The sequence below is a fragment of the Papio anubis genome, chromosome 14 (assembly GCF_008728515.1).
Source record: "Papio anubis isolate 15944 chromosome 14, Panubis1.0, whole genome shotgun sequence".
Lineage (NCBI taxonomy): Eukaryota > Metazoa > Chordata > Mammalia > Primates > Cercopithecidae > Papio > Papio anubis.
In genome coordinates this window covers 87,608,474-87,628,202 of record NC_044989.1, presented here as the reverse complement: position 1 = coordinate 87,628,202, position 19,729 = coordinate 87,608,474, and the positions used below count along the sequence as shown (strand labels likewise).

General features: G+C 44.3%; 1 protein-coding gene across 2 annotated transcripts in view; it reads right to left on the bottom strand.

Moving 5' to 3' along the window:
• Positions 1–1,206: 1,206 nt before the first annotated feature.
• Positions 1,207–19,729, bottom strand: part of SMYD1 (SET and MYND domain containing 1) — a 45,444-nt gene continuing 26,921 nt past the window's right edge. For both annotated transcript variants that reach the window (XM_009184611.4, XM_003908945.4), the window contains 5 exons: positions 16,618–16,807; positions 10,313–10,405; positions 7,297–7,460; positions 6,021–6,189; positions 1,207–4,201 (listed from right to left, as the gene is read on the bottom strand). In XM_009184611.4, coding sequence (XP_009182875.1) covers positions 4,043–4,201; positions 6,021–6,189; positions 7,297–7,460; positions 10,313–10,405; positions 16,618–16,807 — 775 coding nt within the window. In that variant the 3' untranslated portion in view covers positions 1,207–4,042. The remainder of the gene's footprint in view (positions 4,202–6,020; positions 6,190–7,296; positions 7,461–10,312; positions 10,406–16,617; positions 16,808–19,729) is intronic.

Here is a 19,729-nt window from a genome sequence, read left to right as displayed (position 1 = left end):
TAAATAAATAAGCCAGGGGTGGTAGTGCACACCCTGTCATCCCAGCAGCTTGGCAGGCTGAGGTGGGAGAATCATTTGAACCTAGGAGGTTGAGGCTGCAGTGAGTCATGATCACTCCACTGCACTCCAGCCTAGGTGACAAAGGGAGACCCTGTCTCAAAAAAAATAAGAAGAAGAAATGTTGCTATTCTCTCTGCTATATGCCCCCAACTATATTTTTCCCTTCGGTATCCTTTAGAGAAGTGTACGCTGTGACTCACCCAAGCAATGGCTATGTCTGCCCTTTAATACATGTATTTATCAATATATCAATGGTGCCGTAGGCAGACGGCTTCATCTAAAGGGTACTCAGAGGTCTTAGATTTGTTTGGCATGGTCTTAAGGAATAGAGGTTTCAGGATGCAGATTTCACCCCAGTTTAAGTGAAGACTTCTTTAATGGTCTTTCTATGATCTGTTTTGCTACTCCCATGTAGTGAAGCTCCTTTATAGACTGACAAAACTGCAAATTAATGTGTTCCTAAGTTAGGCCATTACTATGGTTTAAATATTCCCACCATGGCCAATTTTAAGTTATCGGTGTGATATTGATGAATGCAGAGTTGGGAAGAGATGTGCCCTGCCGGCTCTCCCAAGCCGATAAGAGCTAGTTCCATCACACCACTGCTTGCCTCTACCCTCCACCTTCATCTTCGAACTGGGAGAAGGGACACCCCAGGAGAAGCAAGGTTGGAATGCTCAAAGTGTAATAATAGCTAATAATAGTCACTAAGCACATATGATGGGCTGGGTTCTCAGGGCTTTACACTTTAAAAAGTTAGTCCTCACAGTAAACTTATGCAGTAGGCAGAAGTCAGGAAACTGAGGCACGGGTGAAATAACTAGTGCAGATAAGATTAGGAAAGCTGGGATAAAGGCAAACTTGGATGGTTTTTCTTAGTGTCCATGTTCTTAGAAACGACACTGAAGTATTTCTCTAAAATTGCACAATCTAATATGGTAGCCACTAGCCACATTGGCTAGCTAAGTATAAATTAGTTGAAATTAAATAACATTTAAAATTCTGTTATTCAATCATACTCTAGTGCTCAATAGTCACAAGTTGCTAGTAGCTACTGTACTGTATTGGACATTTCCATCATCACAGAAGATTCCATTAGACAGTGCTGCTCTAAAAAGATTGTCAGAAAGAAAGAAGCCACACTTATTGCTTGGAAACACAAAGTGTTTAATAGGATTTGCTGACTGCTATAACATAAAAACTCAAAATAGTTTCATGGTTCTTTTGCATTGAAGTAAGCAAATTCATTCATTTCTTCATTCATTCATTCATTTATTCAACACACATTTACTGAGCACCTACCACATTCCAGGCAAGGTTCTGGGGATAGGAAGATGAATAGGACACAGCTCTTGCCCGCCAGGAGCTCACAATCTGATGGAGGAGGTGACGTTCTTGGGGGGTGTTCTAAGAACAGATCACGGGAGAGGAGACAGGAAAGAGAAAAAGTTTCACTTTGGACATGATGAGTTTGCTGGGCCTGCAGAATATCCAAGAGGATAAGTGGGGCTGGAACTCAAATGCAAGATCAGGGAATACAGATTTGAGAATCATCAGCCTTCAGGTGGTCATTAAATGAGGGGCCTGCCTGAGTTTATGCAGGGAGTGTGTGCAGAATGAGATGAGAATGAATCAAGAAGAAAACCAACTCCAGGAAACGTCAATATATCAGGGGCAGGGAAAGAAAAAGGACCAGTGAAGGAACCTGAGAAACCAGATCAGAAGATCATCACAGGGAAGTGGGTCACCGAAATCAAGGGCTGGGAGTGATGATTGACACAGAAAAGCCAAATCACATAGGAACTTAAAAAGTGCCCATTAGATTTGATCTTGGTAAGAGCATTTTTAGTGGAGGAGTGGGAGTGGAAGCCAATCTGCAATGGATTCAAGAAGAAATGCAAAGTGAAGAAAGGCAGATAATAACTATACAACTAAATAAACTCAGTCATGAAGATTATGATCCAAGAGTTCTTAGCATTTTTATTGATTGCACTTGAGAAGGCCAGTGGGGTGAGAAATGTCAAGGATCTAGGATGGAGAAGCAATAATAGATGGAGCAAAGTCTGGGGGTCAAAGGAGGGGAAGGGATCCAGAGGACATTCCGAGTGGGAGAAGGACTCACTCGGAGAAGGGAAGTAGGAGCAGACACAGAGCACAATTTGTTAAAGACAACAAATATTAGAAAGATAGGATGGAAAAAGACTATGAATATGGGGAAATGACCAGTGGCTTAGCAGATGACAATGACAAAGAAGGGGAAAAGGTTTGGGGGAGACATTTTATATGAAGGTAAAGAGTGATAATTTGAACATGCCAGTTAGATCCCTGGGAGAATGTTAGTGCCATCCCTAAGCCTGTGGTGTGGGGGCTTGAAAGACTATCAGTTAAGTAAGACTTCTTGTAAAACCTTCTAGAAAGGAAAATCTTCAAAGGAGACCTAAGTGTCAGATACAAGTATTTTGCAAAAATGTGGCCCATTTGCAGAGTTTTTAGCCACTAGGCAGTGTTCAGAGGGGCACAGTGGGTCATCATGTGGTGAGGATGGAGAAGCTAATATTTAGGCATAGATAACAAACACGGGACCTGGTGGGATCAATGGACTTCAAGATGTGGGGTAGAGCTTGGAGGTCAGTGGTAGCCCTGGGTTGTGTAGAAGTCTTGATGATACCCCCAACTGAAGGGATCTGTTCCAGGATCTCCCAAAACATTGGTGAGAAATTTGGGGTCTCAGAAAGTAACAGGATAACAAGCTAATCTTGGGATTGGTTGATTTTCAAGACCCTCATTTCTTAGAAGGAAATCACAACAGCCTTCCTGGAGATCAGGATAAATTGACCACACCTCTGAAAAGACTCTAACCCAGGTGTACAAGAATCCAGATTCAAATGTTCTTTCTGGTGAGAAGAGCAGAAGCCCCAAGAGCATGACAGAAAAACAAACTCAGCAAGGGAAGTAATAATTATTCAGTATCGAGAATGGAGCTTCATGGGGTCCCATGATAGAGTCTAAGCTGGTAAAGACCACCCAGGCACATGTAACTGAATAAAGCCCCCAAGGGCCAATTCTGCAGGGCCCATGATCAACAGGTATGTGTGTTTCCAAGATTCTCTCTCAGCTTCACTTTGATTTTTTAAATCCTACTAGGTAAATAGCCAGAAAAATATCAGACATTATCTAAAATCACAGGGAACCACAAGGTAAGGGTGATGGAGGGAGTTATTCCCTCTCTGTGTGTCTAGAAATATTTCTAGAATTCTAGTTGGAACCCAGACTTTTTTCCCCCAGACTTTAAATTAAGACCTCAGGTGGTTTGGGCAAGGCCCCCAGCCAGCTCTTTCCACATATGCACCATTCTGAAGTGGTTTCAGGTCTCTGAGTAGAGCCTAAGTGGCCCGAACACAGCCCCTTCTTCATAACTCCACACCAACCACACAGCATCACATATCCTGCGCAGCCAATCATGCCTGTTGCAGACCACAGGGGAGACCAGCAGCCCCAGATACACCTGCACAGATGGATAAGCAGCCACCTGAGACTCCAGGCACCTGCCACCCTCAACTCAGATGTCATACTTTCTGTGATACCCCCACTGCACACACACACATCACACACCAGACACATTCCCTCCTCTGCACCCTCCTCCATATAGTTTACAATTGCATCTATTATTACAGTGTGCTTTAAATGTTTCTCTACATTTTGCTTCCCCACCCAATGACATTTGGAGCTCCTTTATTGGGTTCTAGGGCCTATCATCCAATAATATTTGTAGGAGGAGTCGGTCTGGGCTGAGATAGAGTTAACTTGAATAGACTTGAATTGAGCCAAAATGGCACTGGGAAACACAGGGCAGTAAATTCTCACAGCAATAAGGTTAAGCATTACCTCAACTTCCTCATCAGGGGTGTCCCCAGAGACCCACCACCTCCAGAGTCTCTCCCTAGCTCCCCAGCCACATTGCCCCTCCTCCACTGGGCAGTCCTCATTGCTTCTTGTGGAACAGAGCTGGGGCTGGCTCATTGCTGGGCTCAGCCATGACCTGCATAGGCTGATTGTTCAGGGCAGCCTCACGCATCTTGTAGTACATGAATTCATTCTGACGGAACATGCGTAGCTCCATCTCCGTCTGCACCCGCATGGCCTGTGGGACACAGATATATCATAAACAGTGATGGCAAGACCCTAGGACATGCTGGTCTCTGATATACCTTGGGGTAAATTACTTCCAGCCATGGAGATTGAACTCTATCCCCTCAGAACACACACACACATATACACACACACACACACACTCATTCATCGAGGGCCTAACATCCTGGCAGTGTGTCCATTGTCAGGGAGAGGGAGTCAGAACACTGGGAGAGTAGCTGAAGGAACCATTCTCAGAAAAGAGTGTTTGTTCTCAGGAACTGCCCAGTGGGGACCTGGATTTGAACCCTGGCCCCTGCAGATACTAGTGTGGGACCTCACGCAAGTGAAGTAATTGCTGCAGCCATCAGTTTTCTCCCCCTTTTTGTACCTTACTGTGGGTTGGGAAGATTACAGTGTGTGACACACAGAAGAGCCCTCATCCTCCCACATGTCCATTCAAGAAATATTGCTCAAGGGCCAGGCATTCAGAGGCTCACAGCCGTGAGTAAAATCAACAAAGGCTCTGCCTTTGACAGGCTCGGTACCCTAGACATAAAGCTAGTTACCCTGCTTTTCTGCCCCTCACTTGGTCCTCCTGCCAGTTTTGAGAGGCTAGTATATTATTTCCATTTTATAAATGAGGAAACCTGGGATCTGAATAGTAAAAGGACATCCATACCTGAGACCACGCCAGTCCTAAGTGTCATAGTCATACTACATTTTATAACACCAAAGTCTGTCCGCTTTCCCTAGACTGTACTGTCTGAGGACAGCCCTGTCACTCTCAAATAAACCAGCCCATCAAAGCAACAAGGACACCAGCAGCACCATTTGCCAGGCACTAAGTGCATTTCACACATTAACTCATGAACACTCATCACAACCCTATCCTTTCCCCGTTTTACTGATGAGGAGATTGACAGCTATACATTCAATATTTGCAAAATCACACAACCAGAAAGCAGTGAAGCTGGAACTCAACCTGGAGGTGTGATTCCAGAGCCTGTGATCCCTAACTATACTCCATGTTACACAGGATACTTTCTAATACAAATGGCTGCGCGTGCATGTGCGCACACCCACCCCCCCCCCCACACACACACACCCCCCGTTGTTTGCATTTCCTCAGTCCAGGCTTGGGGTGTTAAGATTCAACAGACTCAGGCTTCAAGTCTCAGCTTTGCCATTAACTCGCTGTGTGACTATGGACAGATTGCCCTCCTTCCCTGAGCCTCAATTTCCTCATGTGTGAAGCAAGGTGATATGGTTTGGATATTTGTCCCTTCCAAATCTCATACTGAAATGTGACCCCCAGTGTTGGAGGTGGGGCCTGGCGGACGTGCTCGAGTCATGGGAGCAGATCTCTCATGAATTGCTTAGTGCCATCCACTTGGTAGGAGTGAGTTCTCACTCTGAGTTCACACCAGATCTGCTTGTTTAAAAAAGCCTGGCACCTCTGCCTTTCTCTCTTGCTCCCTCTCTCGTCATGTGACACACTGACTCCCTTTCCCTCCTGGCATGATTAGAAGCTTCCTGAGGCCCTCACCAGAAGCAGATGCCAGCACTACACTTCCTATGCAGTCTGCAGAACCCTGAGCCAACACAAGCCTCTTTTCTTTATAAATTACCCAATCTCAGGTTATTCATTTACAGTAATGCGAACGGTCGGTCTAACACACAAGGGTAGTGGGCTAAAGCATTTCTGAGTTCCCGTTGGTCTAGCTGGGAGTATGTGGACTTTTCTAAAGCAGAGTCCACCTGAACTCACACTCTCATCCTCAGAAACCTCAGGCCAGGAAGGGAACACCAGCCCCCAAGATGCTACTTGCCTCTAAGTCCTTGGTGATGGGGTGGGAGGGTCCGTGTGTCACCAGGAGAATGGCATAGGCTTTGCAGATCATCCCATGCCCCACCTCAATGTTACCAGCGTGCCAGTTGGTCAGCCCTGCCCGCATCACGGCCATGCCAAGTTGGGCATTGTTGGGGTGGTAGAGCTTCCTGTGGGAGCATAGCAAATAATCATACATTATACCAGTCATCCTTATATCTGCACTTAATTTAATAATGTATAAAGTGCCCTCGTTGATTAAGCCCATCTGCTCTTCCCCTCAGCACTGTGAGTCTTCTGTAACCACCAAGGGGAAACTGAGGCACAGAGACATGGAACGAGTTGCCAAACATTCTACACAGTGAGGCTGTGATAGCTGAAACTCTGGCCTGGGCTGCCCAGCCAAGTGTTTGTGAGAAAAAGGGGCCAAGATCGTACTCTCTGAGCTTGAGCACAGGGAGCTCTCAGCTCTCAGGAGCACCTCAGACCTCTCCCTGGAAAGTGGTAGGAAGGTCAAGGGAGAAAAAAGAATTTAAATGTCCTTTTTGAGCCAGCATTGTATTTTCACCTGGTTGGCACCATTTTGCAGGGCTTCCTTAGCATGTTGTATAGTTTCTTGTTCTACATTTTGTTCTACATTTCTTGTTCTACATTTAGAACATTTCTACAAAACGTTCTACGTTTTGTTTATGACTAACATCCTCTCAAAGAAATGAACTTGGGTCAACTTATTTGGCCAGAAACACAAATTCGCATGACAACATGGACACAGAAAGCAAGAGAGGGTATTGGCAGATGGAAGGCAAGGGAATTGAATTTTACAATTTTTAAGCAAAGATGATTGATGGCTCTTTTATAAATAAATAAATAAATAAATAAATAAATAAATAAATAAATACATAAAAGCTCCCAGAATTGCCTGTGTTGATTACGGGGTGGAGGGCGGGGTCCAATCACTTAAAATCAAGCTGGGGCTAGCCTGAAGGAAATCAAAAGCAGAAGACGCCACCCAAGTAATAGATGTGCTGGAGAATTTGGGAAAGACCAGGGATGACAAATAGGTTTCATTTCAAGCACAAACTCTGATTGTTTGGTCATTACCACTGATAAAAAGGTACCATGATAAAAAGGCTCAGTCAAAAAGAGAGCCGTGATGGATTCGTGACGCCTGCTGTGGGTATAGGAGGGAGAGGCAGCAGTAAATATGCTATCTATTTGCCATCCCTGGAATAGACACACTTCCAGGAGACTATCTGAGACCCAGAATCGTCACCTACATATAGCCGTCCACCATCCTCCTGGCATAGTCCGAGGCCTCCTCAAAAGCCTGGAGGTAGGAAAGGACCTCCGAAACAATGCTCAGTATCCGCAGCATGTAGATGTTGGTGTCAGCAAACACTGGCTCCTGCTTTTGCAGGCACTCCCGGCATAATTTCACAACCTAGAGTGAGACAGAGGCCCTGCCCATTAACATTGCACCAGAGCACACGCTTAATTCACATACGCAACCATCATGATGGTATCAGACACTCATTCTTTTTAAGATTGGGGCAATTGCTGACAGAGGTGGGAAAGCACAGTTTTGGGGTATGAATTGCAAAGTGGTCCCATTGGCTAGGGGGTAAGGATGGGAAGGGTAATGGTGTGAAACATGGCAGATGCAGCACAGTGCGGAGTTTCCAAAATCAGTAGGTAGCGGGAAGCTATGAAAGCTATACATACACACACACATATAAATGTACAATCAGATCTGTATAAGCACAAGTTCCATATATATATATATATATATATATATATATATATATATATAGAGAGAGAGAGAGAGAGAGAGAGAGAGAGAGAGACAAGAGTCTCACTCCATTGCCCAGGCTGAAGTGCAGTGGCTTGATCTTGGCTCACTGCAACCTCCACATCCCAGGTTCAAGTGATTCTCCTGCCTCAGCCTTCTGAGTAGCTGGGGTTACAGGTGCCCACCACCATGCCCGACTAATTTTCGTGGTCTTAGTAGAGACAGGGTTTCACCATGTTGCCCAGGCTGGTCTCAAACTCCTGAGCTCAGGCAATCTGCCCACCTCGGCCTCCCAAAGTGCTAGGATTACAGGCATGAGCCACCATACCTGGTCAAAAATATGTTAAAAGAAAGAAAGAACAATACAACAACAAAAAACAATACAAACAAATCAATACAGTATAACAGCTACTTACATAGAATTTACATTGTATTAGGCGTTATAAGTAATTTAGAGATGCTTTAAAGTATATGGAAGGATGTGCATAGGTTGTATGCAAAAATACACTATTTTATACAAGGGACTTGAGCATTTGCAGATTTTAGTATCTGTGGCAGTCCTAGAACCAATTCTCTACAGATACCAAGATATATATATGCACGCACACATGCATACATACATATATACATATACAAATAAATGTATATCTATTATAACAACACATTGAGATGAGTACTACTAATAATCCCATTTTACCAGATGAGAAAACTGAAGCACAGAGAGGGTAAGTACTTTGCCAAAGTCACACAGATGGTGAGCAATGGATCAAGCACTGAAACCAAGCAGTTGAGCTCCAGCTTCACCACCATTCCTGTGATTCTCCACTCACTGGGCTTTGGAATCATCGGAGAGCTTTTTTAAAACACTGATGCTCAAGTCCTACCCCAGATCAACTGAAACCAAATATCGGGGAGAGAAACCCTGGATGTGTAGTTTTTATGTATAAGCCCCTGGGTGGTCCTTAGGCTCAGTGGGTTTGAATAATTATGTCCTACTGAAGTGTACAAGATGCATGAGCTCCCGGGAAACTGCAAAACATCCCAGAAGGATTCAGCCTTGGCTCTGGTGAGGAAAAAGATGGGCCTGACGACAATCATCCTGCAACCAGGCTTTTCTGACTGACTCTTGTGGAGACATAGGCTTAGGCCCTACCCTACGAAGTCCAGTGGTCTCTAGATTTTAGGTGTTCATTGTTCTCCTCTCCTTCCTTTGAAGCTCTCATGGGAGAAATGCCGTACAATTCCTTCCGTTTAAAATCAGTGAGAACTAATTTTGCTCTGAGACTTTCCCAGAGTTCATGAAGCAACCTGAGGTGGTGGGGGCGTAGCAGGAAGTGGAAAGATGATGGCTGGCAATCAATTCATCCTGAAAACAATCCTCTTAAACCCATGGGGGCAGTGTCCAGAGCCACACCTAGCCCTGCCAGGTCTGAATGGGGAAGGAGAAGAAATGTAGAGGAGAGAAGCCAGCGCAATGGAGCCAGTGGGGCCCTCCTGCTCACTCCAGCTCCCACCTCGTGCCTCTGACATAGATTTTCCATGTTGTACAGTAACACCTTGTTTGTGTGACTGTCTCCCCACCTGACAGAACTCCTTCTAGGCAAGGGGAGTGTCTTATGTTGGCCACCCCAGTAAGGGCTTAGAAATGTGCAATAAGCAAGTTAGTAAAGAAGGAGGAAGAAGAGAAGGGAAATATAAATAGAAATGAATAGAAATTAATCTCCCGCATTGACATGCCCTAGTGGCATTAACATTCAAGTTGTTTAGCGAGCTTGGGGAACAAAAATGCTAATTCATGGTCCCTGTTTTCTGCTGCAGATTGAATGAGTCACATCTTAGAGTGTGAGACTGGAAATCAGTATTTCCAACAAGCTGCCCAGGTTAATTCAATGCAAATACCCTGCAGGCCAGTGTCTGGCAGTGGGTCTCACCTTTGGTTACACATTGAAATCACCTGAGAGCTTTAAAAATCTTGCTATCAGGGTTCCATGCCCGGAGATTCTGGTGAAATTGTCCTGAGTGGGGGCCTGAGCATCAAAATTTTTCAAAGGTGACTCTAGTGTAGAGCCAGCTGAGAATCCCTGGCGCTTCAAGAGCCAAGGATGAATGCTCAGTTGGCAGAGGCAGAAAACTGTAGCTGGCACATGCATTCAATTATGGGAAAGCATGCAACTCACTCCCAGTATGTCCACTGCCATCTGCATTCCCTCATCTCTGATGCCAGGTTTAGACATCACAGATCCCCCAGGGACAAGTGTCTGTCTGCATTTGCTCCCCTCGGACCCAGTCTCAGTGGGTTAATAATCAGTCACTGAGAATACACCCCTAAGAGATGCTAAAGGTTTAGGGGCAAGAAGAGTCATGGTCTCAACCAAGGGACATCTAGAAAAACAACCTGCTTGGTAGCCCCCTGCCCGCCCATTCCCACCCCATTTCCCTCCCTTACTAGAGAACGTTTCCACCTTCCTCTCTAACCCCATCCTCTGTAATAAGTAAATTCTTACCTCATGATACAAACCCTCCGAACGAGCCTTGTCTATCTTTTCCAATGTATCCTTGGAGAATTGTATCATCTCCTTCACCACTTCCTGAGAGGGCTGGGAAAGAGAGACCCATTGAGCTAGAGATGCCTTCGTGAGGCAACCCATTCCACCTTTGAGTAGTTGCCATCTTTGACATTCAATGTAGTGCAAGGTTAATGCCTTCCTCATTCTGAATGCCTTATTCCTGTAAATGCTACCCAAGATCCTGTAGCTATTCCAGTTCCCTCATCACATTTCTGACTTCTGTTTTCTATTAAGCCAAGTCTCAGACCCTTGCTGTCAGCCAATCATTCCAGCCTGTGCAAATTCCTGGCCCTTTGAACCCCAGGGCAGAAACTGACATTGATAGCTATTGCGTTTTCTCTGGCATTTTGGATTCTATCACCCAAAACATTTGCTGGTGTCCCTCTTTGTTTCAAGTCAACCACATATTTCCACAGGTACACCCTTGCATTTTTGTTGTCATCCAAGTCATTGATTTAAATACTAGCCAGCACAGGGCTAAAGACAGACCCCAAGGACTTGACCCAAAAATCATACTCCGATTTGTCTTCGAGTTCATTAAGGAGGGTCCTCGTGATTATAATTATTCAAACTCTTCCAAATGTCTTAGCATCCAGCCTGTATTTCCTTGTCTTAGCCAAAAGGATATCAGGAGAACATCTGTCAGCTGTTCCTGTGAAATTTGGACTCATTAGGATCCTACATTTGCCTAAGAAGCCTAGTGATCTTACAAATAAAACAAAACAAGGTTTTGATATTTGAGGCAAGGAAGTGCCATAATTAAGAAGCCGGTTCCCACAGGGACATAATAATTTTGAAGGAAAAGAGCCAAATTTCTCAAAGTCCAAACAAGAAGTTTACATGCTATGCTTATTCCTATCGGAAGTCCTTTTCTGAAACATTTTTTTTTTTGCTTAAGCAAATCTTTTATAACTTTTTTCCAAAATGAAAATAACTTTATTATTTATTCTGACTGTAAAATTGACATATGCAAGTTGTGAAAATTAAAACAATATTTAAAAGTATGTTAAAAAATAAAAAAGTAGAAATCCCTAGAACTCACCTAATGACTACAGTTAGTATCTGGGGGAACATTTTCCTACGCATGCATACAGAAATAATATTTAAAATACTTAATGACTGATAGAGAAAAAGCACTGACTAATCAAAGCACAGACAGTGACCATCAACAATGGGTATGTCAGCCCAGCATGATGGCTCACGCCTGTAATCCCAGCACTTTGGGAGGCCCAGGCGGGCAGATTACCTGAGATCAGGAGTTTGATACCAACCTGCATGATAGGGTGAAACCCCATCTCTACTAAAAATACAAAAATTAGCCAGGTATACTGGTGCATGTCTGTAGTCCTAGCTACTAGGGAGGCTGAGGCACAAGAATCACTTGAACCCAGGAGGCAGAGGTTGCAGTGAGCCGAGATCACACCACTGCACTACAGCCTGAGTGACAGAGCCAGACCCTGTCTCAAAAAAAAATTAAATAAAATTATTAGATTAAATTAAATTAAACATTGGATATGTCTAAATGACTTTACCAGTAAGCACTGGCTGAATTTCAGTCCTATGTGTGCACACACATGCCTATGTGTATGTACGTGCCAATAGGATTGACTATGTTTTCTAACTGGAATTATACCATATATCTGTCTATAGCAATTTTTCACTCAGTATTTTGCAGACATTTTCCCATATCAATATAAAACTATATCATTTTAATAAATGTAAAGTTTTCCACTGTATGAAGCTAGGATAATTTATTTAACCAGTTCTCCGGTTGTCCAATTTTTTCACTATAAAGAATTAGACTCAACAGCTTCCTTTCTATTTGCGGTTCACATTGTTTTGTGAAGTCACCCTCAGTAAACTACCAAAGAGTAACAAGAGAATGGGCATTTGTTGCAATGAAAACGTATCCCTCTTTGTAGACCATCTTCCCTCCTTCTTCCAGCTGTCCTGGACCAGTTCTGCCATGGGTTTTCATCTTGCAGTATGAGAGCCCTCTGGCCAGGACAGCTTGTTTCAGGGTCAGGCTCTCCTAAGGAAAGGGGTACTACATTTGTTCTTCTGCCCACCTCACCCACTTTGGCTTTTGTATAGCTCTTGGCTATCCCTATAATTTTGGCTATCCTTATTTCCACATCCTTCTGTATCTGGGCCTCCCTGGAGTTAGTTATTCTATGTGTCTACCCGCATTTGTTCCATGGCCTGACTCTGATAATGTATGCACCCACCAGTGCTCTAGCTTCTGCTTGTAGGTCTCACTCCTAGCTTAACCTTTGCCTTGACCTTTGATTTGACTGAGATTTCTGGCTTTGGCTGAAATCTCCTGCTGCTACCAGCTGTTACTTTATGCCCCAGAATGCTGTTCAGCCCTCTGTTAACTCAAATCATGTCTTTGTCCCAAAGAAGTCATTTCAGTGTGTGACTGCTTTCCTAAGCCTATTGGAATTAAGCCTATGTCTTGCCTGGTTGTGCAGAGTTCTGTGACTGATGGACCAGAGGTGTGCCATTAATCTGTCAAACCCACATTTCTAGTTATAGCCATAGCTTATTACCCAAGTATGATTCACAAAATCATGTATAGTTTATGACCCCTGATATCTAATCTACTGTAAATTCTATTATCTTTAAATCTCAAAATTTTTAGTGAACCTTCTGGAGTAATCAGTAGCTCGTAGGATAGATTAAGAGAATACCAAGTGGTTAAGTGTTCATCGAAGTCTTGCTCAGTTTGATGATGTAAGGAGGAGTGTCACTTGAAGCTCTGGAAGTGAGTCAATTTTGTTTAAAGAGGCAACTTACAAGATTCCCCAAAACAACCTGGCAGAAAGGTTGTTAATTAGTAAGTGCAACATGTGATAAATCTACTGTGAGAAAGGAAACGGGGTTGTTCCACTTGGCTCCACTCTTCACAATAAAGGCAGGAACATTCTGATTTGCACACAGGATTTAAGGAACCCCAGTGGTGAAAGGCTGCTGTCTCCAGGAGCATCAAATTCTACAGAAAACAAGGAGGAAGAGGGAGGGACGACCCAGAGGCAGAGGAGAAGGAGCAAGGGTTGGGTGATCTGAGGGGCTGGAGGAGGAGCCAGAGGAGAAGGGAGGAGCCAGATGAACGGGGAGGAGCCAGAGGAAAGGGGAGGAGCCAAAGGAAAAGGAGCCAAAGAGGGAGGAGAAGGGGTAAGAAGGATGTTGGTTCCCAAGCCTGGAGAAATTGGCACATTTCTATTTGATTTTTTCCATTTTATTTATTTATTTATTTATTTATTTATTTATTTATTTGAGACGGAGTCTTTCTCTGTCGCCCAGGCTGGAATGCAGTGGTGCGATCTCAGCTTACTGCAACCTCCGCCTTCCGGGTTCAAGTGATTCTTCTGCCTCAGCCTCCCGAGTAGCTGGGATTACAGGCGTGGGCCACCATGCTCGGCTAATTTTTGTATTTTTAGTAGAGATGGGGTTTCACCATATTGTCCAGGCTGGTATCAAACTCCTGACCTTGTGATCTGCCTGCCTCGGCCTCCCAAAATTCTGGGATTACAGGCGTGAGCCACCATGCCCGGCACATTCCTATTTGAAAATCATGAGTAAAGGCTGGAGAGAGACAGGGGAAAAACCCGCCAGGCACTGTGGCTCATGCCTGTAATCCCGGCACTTCAAGAGGCTGAGATGGGCGGATCACTTGAGGCCAGGAATTTGAGACCAGCCTGAGCAACACTGTGAAACCCCGTCTCTACAAATAATACAAAAATTAGCCAGCAGTGGTGGCACGCACCCATGGTCCCACCTACTCAGGAGCCTAAGGCAGGAGACTCTCTGGAGCCCAGAAAGTCGAGGCTGCGGTGAGCTGAGATCACACTACTGCACTCCAGCCTGGGTGACAGAGTGAAACCTCATCTCAAAAATAAATAAAAATAAAATAAATTTTAAAAAAGAATGATTACAAAAGAAAACCTAAGCAGCCTAAACAAAAGACAGTCCAGAGACACAACTGAGTAAAAATGTCATAAATTTTGCTATTATTTTCCCATTTTAAAAATATTTGGTTTTTATTTCTATGTAGGTTTACATAAGCATATATTGAGGAGCTAGGAAAGATTTTGATGGCATTTGAAGGTTTGAGGATGGTGTGCTGATGGAGGCTTATCAGTCTGGGATACAGCGTTATAGGGAAAAGAAAGGAAATGACTGTGATGACATCGTAGACAGTCCAGCTTGAGGAAATGGTTAATAAGTTAGTCCAACTCCCCATTTTACAGATGAGGAAACTGAGGCCCAGAAGGAAGAGACTTGGCCAAGCCCAGGTGTTTAGAGTCATAGCCAGTACTAGTACACAGGCCTCATAATTCTTCTTCCAGTATTCTTCCTGCTACATTATTATGGACTTTTTTTAATGCCTGAGGAAGCATTTGCTTTCAAAAAGATATACTCAATTTTTTCCTGCTCAGTTAGTATAGGTATTTTTATTTTGAGTTGTTTTAATAGAGAAACTCAATTTGATATAAAATACAATAGAAAGTTTTTGCCTTGAATTCAGGTAGGTTCAAGCTGAAATCATCAATCTTTTATATCAAGAGAAATGCCAATTCTGCAATTCATACTGAAGACGTGTGTGTATTGTCACCAGCTGGTAACAGCATATCTAAAGTGAAGGGATGGGAACTAAAGGCCACACATAGCCTTCTGAACTATTGAAACTGTCAGGTAAACATCAAAAAATCTAAAGAAATGACCACATGGTTGTTTTATTTTAGAACAGAGAAAAGAGGGTCTGGCCTCTTAATAATAATAATAATAATAATAATAATAATAATAATTAAGTAGTGTGGAAGCAAGTTATGAAACAAATACTCAGGGCCAGTCTCCCGGAAGGAAGGCTGGCTGGCTCACAGATAACACATGCTTTCCGCAGGTTCTGAAAGGTCAGGGTGAGGGTGGGTGCAATAACAAATTCTTCTCTGTAGCGCCCATGATGCAGTGCTCAGTGCCTCTCACATACATCCAATATAAATCTCCTAGAATACAGACCTTTGCTTCTCTGAAAAGAGGTTGTTCCTATAGAAAACATTAATCCCTGGGCCCCAACTGCTTTGTCTCTTCCTGCGAGGGGTGACTCTCAATATCTTCACCCCAGGCATCACTGGTCTTCCTACTTCTGTATGGAGACCGAGTATGCTTGCATGGGCATGGGTGTGCATGGGTGTGTGTGTGTGTGTGTGTGTGTGTGCCTTTTAATGTTCATAAATGGTAGCATACACAGTGTTAGGGGTAAAATTGTATCCTCCCAAAATTCATATGTTGAAGTCTAGCCCCAGAAGCTACCTCAGAATGAGATCTTACTTGGCAATAGGGTCATTGCAGATGTAATTAGTTAAGGTGAGATCATACTGGAGTAGAGTGGGCTCCTAACCCCATATGACTGGTGTCCTTATAAAAGAGAATGCCATGTGAGACGCCTCCATGCCTGTGCTGATTCCCCTCATCCTCCCCCTGAGCACAGCTTCCCTGGAGGAAATGGACAAGAAGAGTCAGTGCTTTCTTCGGTTTTGGCTTCTTGCTTAACACTATTGCGGTAAGTGATTAAATACTTCACTCTCATTTGTGATCTCTTGCTTTAACTGGCTACTCTGACACCTGGCGGCTCAGCGCTCTCTCCCAGCTCAGCTGGGCTCCTGACCTCCCGTCAGCAAGCCTTCTTCTGCTGCTCAACAGATTGACCATCAACTAGCAACAGTTACCCAGGAGTTCAGGATGTTGACCAATCTAAACATAGCCCTGTCTCCACACTGCCTATCCCCATGGGACTAGGAATATCCTTTTTGATAACCAGATGACAAATATCTTTGCCCATCTGATCTCAGCACCTTAAATTCTCAACATCACTCAACTCATAAAGGAGCAACAGGAGGAACCAAAATTTCCAGTGTCTACTCCGTATGCCACTCCTTTTATACACATCATCTTCTTTAATCTTTATAACAACCTCTTGCAATGGGACCATCATTCCTATTTTACAGTTGAGAAAACTGGGTGACTTCCCCAAACTCAAACACCTGGCAAGTGGCAGTGCCAGGACTTAGCTGGGACCTACCCATGGTGCTCTGCTCTCATACCCTGCCTCCTCCCCAGGGTCACAGCTGCTCCCTAGGAAGCTCATGGGCAAGGCACACTGATTAGCTGTGAAACCACCTGTGACTGGCTCCTGGAGAATATGGACACAAACACCTCAGCAGCACGGTTGCATGTACCTTGGGATTGTCTTTCACCCCCAGGAAGAGGTCGTCCTTCAGTTTTTTCTGGCAGTGTTCACATGTGCAGTCAAAGTAGTACTGCTTCTTCAACTGCCTCTTGCGTTCTTCACTGACGTTGAGGAAGTCAATGTAGGACACAGTCAGCTCCTCTCCTTCTGAGATCTTGCCCAGGGCCCGGAGCTCAATTCTGGAGCAGGGCGAAAGGAAAAGGTGACTCGAATCCAGGCCTGCTGGAATGGGATCCATGCTCTCCTCCAAGGCTTTGTGGAGTTGGGTCTCAAAGACAATGACTTTCACTGGCAGTCAGAAACCCCCATTGACTCCACAAAAGGAGAAATGTGACCTAAAGGATGATTTTGTGGATAGTTCTACTCTATTCCTTAGAACAGTCTGATCCACTCCATTCAGTTAACCACTCTGGAATCAGCTCAAATAGACTCCTAGTAGAGAGCTGGGCTTGGTCATAAAACCAGACAGAATGTCCATGCCCATAAGTCTCCCTTTACTTTTAGCTACTGATTGTCTGTAATAAAAGAAGGAGAAATAATAAGGCAGAAACTCCAAACAAGAAAAAACTTGAAAATCTTTTCTGGTTAGTTTGGGGACTACTCTCCCAGAAACATAAAAATTCAGTTACCCACAACCTTAGCTCATTCGGTGTCTAACTCGAAGTCATCTCTTGACCTTCAGTCCAATGGTTCAGGCCAAATTACCTAATGAGACTTAGCCCACTGGAGATCATTGAAGGCAAATAAACAAAGGCTGGCTCTGTTAGCTCACTGCATTGTTCACTTTTGTGTTTATTGGGGGATGTGGCTTGTTGGTTGAAGGTCGTTAGCAAGGGCAGATGGAATTTCAGTTCCCTTCCAGCCTAGACCTGACCCTCAATTACCTATAGCACTACCCACCTTACTTAATGAGATAGGTACTGAAGATGTTGAAGGTAAAAACCTGCTGCAGAACTGACATCCAGCTGAACCAAACAGGTAGAGGTCAGCCTGTGGATCTCTCAGCCATGCATCCTCCACCACAAGGCCAGACAGCTACAGAAAACAAGTGGTGGGCCCTGCAAGCTGGGTCCTATACTGTGCTCCTGTACCTCCCCAGAATCCTGGGGCCTCCCTGCCTAGTGGGAAGCCATCATCCAGAGAGCAAGTGGCAGGATGCAGAGGGCTGGGGAGAGTGCCTGCACAGAGATCCATGGTCATTTCTTTTACCTCCCAGAAAGGCTCAGTTAGACACCATGCAAAAGCAAGGGCAAGACTCCAGCACCCAAGAAGAGTCCCAGTCAAAGGCAGCCCCTTCCCTGTGCTCTGAGATGACAATCAAGGAAGCAACTGCTGAATGGTAGTGACTTTCATGTCCAGGTGTCTGAGGTGACCACTGATGGATAAAAATCCTTCTCCCAAAGTGAGATACACTGACATGCCTATTAATGTGTTAATGTGTATAAAAACAACTCCTGTGGAGTCTGCAAAACTGAAGTGCCTGCTCACCATTTGTCACTCTTTTCCTTTTTTCCTTACCCCAATTTTCGGCAGCAGCGGTTACCGTAGTGATGAAAGGCCAGTAGGAGAGGAAGGTCGGGTGATTCTGCTCACAGTTCTGCTTAGAATCCTAGTATGTCTGAGCTGCAGGGATGCTCATTTCACAAATGAGGATAGTGACACAAGAGGGATAGGTCCCACAGCACTTTGGGGACAGAGCCAGGATTAGAACTTCATACCATTCACGATTCCCCTCAACATAGTAGCCTTGCCTGGTTGTTTTCAGGCTGCTTCCTGGGTCTTCGATGCACGGGAATTAAGATGCATCAAAGTCCTTGATTTTTAGGACTCTACTAATGTCCTAAGTAATTCCATGTGAGCATCTCCTGAGCCAGGATATCCAGTATTTAACCCTATTGGGTAAGTAACCAGTTCTGCCCCCACGAGTCCCTTTTACAGAGGCAGCCCACCATAGTGACATATTCTAATTCCACAGTGAATCAGTGGCCAATTGGGCTAGAATTGCCAGTAATTTTGCTTCCTATCATGATTGTGCCAATTCTTGCATGGTCTCAGGGTATCTCCGATTATTCCAATGGTATTAGAAATTTTTCAAAACCAAATTAACTTAATGTGACTTAAATATGAAAAGATGCATATATGTATGCCTCATTTTACCTTACTTGAAACTGGAGATTGGGGGAGAGGAATGGAGACCAGCCTGAAATAAGCACTGCAGGAGGCAGGAGATGAGGGTTTTAGCCCTGGCTCTCCCTCCAACCAGCTTCCTTGGACAAGCTTCATCCCCACCCTGTACCCCAGGCCCCTTCTACCTCCAACAATCTGCAATTCTATAGTTCACCTAATTGAGCCACAAGTAAGCAGCCTATTTATGTATTTCTCACAGAGGTTAGGGACAGAGTCCAGAGCTACAGAGACTTAGAACTAGGAAGGTCCCTAGAGCACTCTCCTCTTGACCTTTCTCTACAGATGTGGAACCCAAGCCCAAGAGATGATGTGAATCATCCAAAGTCACGTGCAGTGCACAGCAACACAGACTCAAATGCACCAACCACTTCTACCCCTGCATTCCCAAAGCCCAAACTCCCACACAGCATTTTGTTCTTAATCCAAAGACCACTTCAAGGGCTGTCAACCCCACCCTGAGGAAAAGACCCATCTAGGGCCATTTGGTTGTCATCAAGAAAAGTCAGAAGTAAAATTTAACCTAAACTACTCATTCGTAGTTGGGCAGAAGCAGTAAGCAGAATACTGGGAATAAACATTTATTAAAAATATCGGTTATAGATGCTATTTTTTGGAGCCCAGTCTGGGTAAGAAGTTGGGGCTTATAAACAGACAGTCCTTTAGTAGGTCAGTCACAGTCCCCATTTCATGGTAAGCAGGGTTTAGGGAGACAAGATAGGCTTTTGCTAAGACGATGTGGACTACAAGGGTTCATGCTTCAAGGTTGGAAGAGCAGTGGAAGTGAGGCATGAAAGGAAGGAAGAAAGGAGGCAAAGTAAAGCAAAGACAAGGCAGGTGGTATGTGGGTAAGGAAAAAATGGTTAATTTAAATGCATTAAAATACACCATTCAGCAAAGACAAGACACTGGGATGC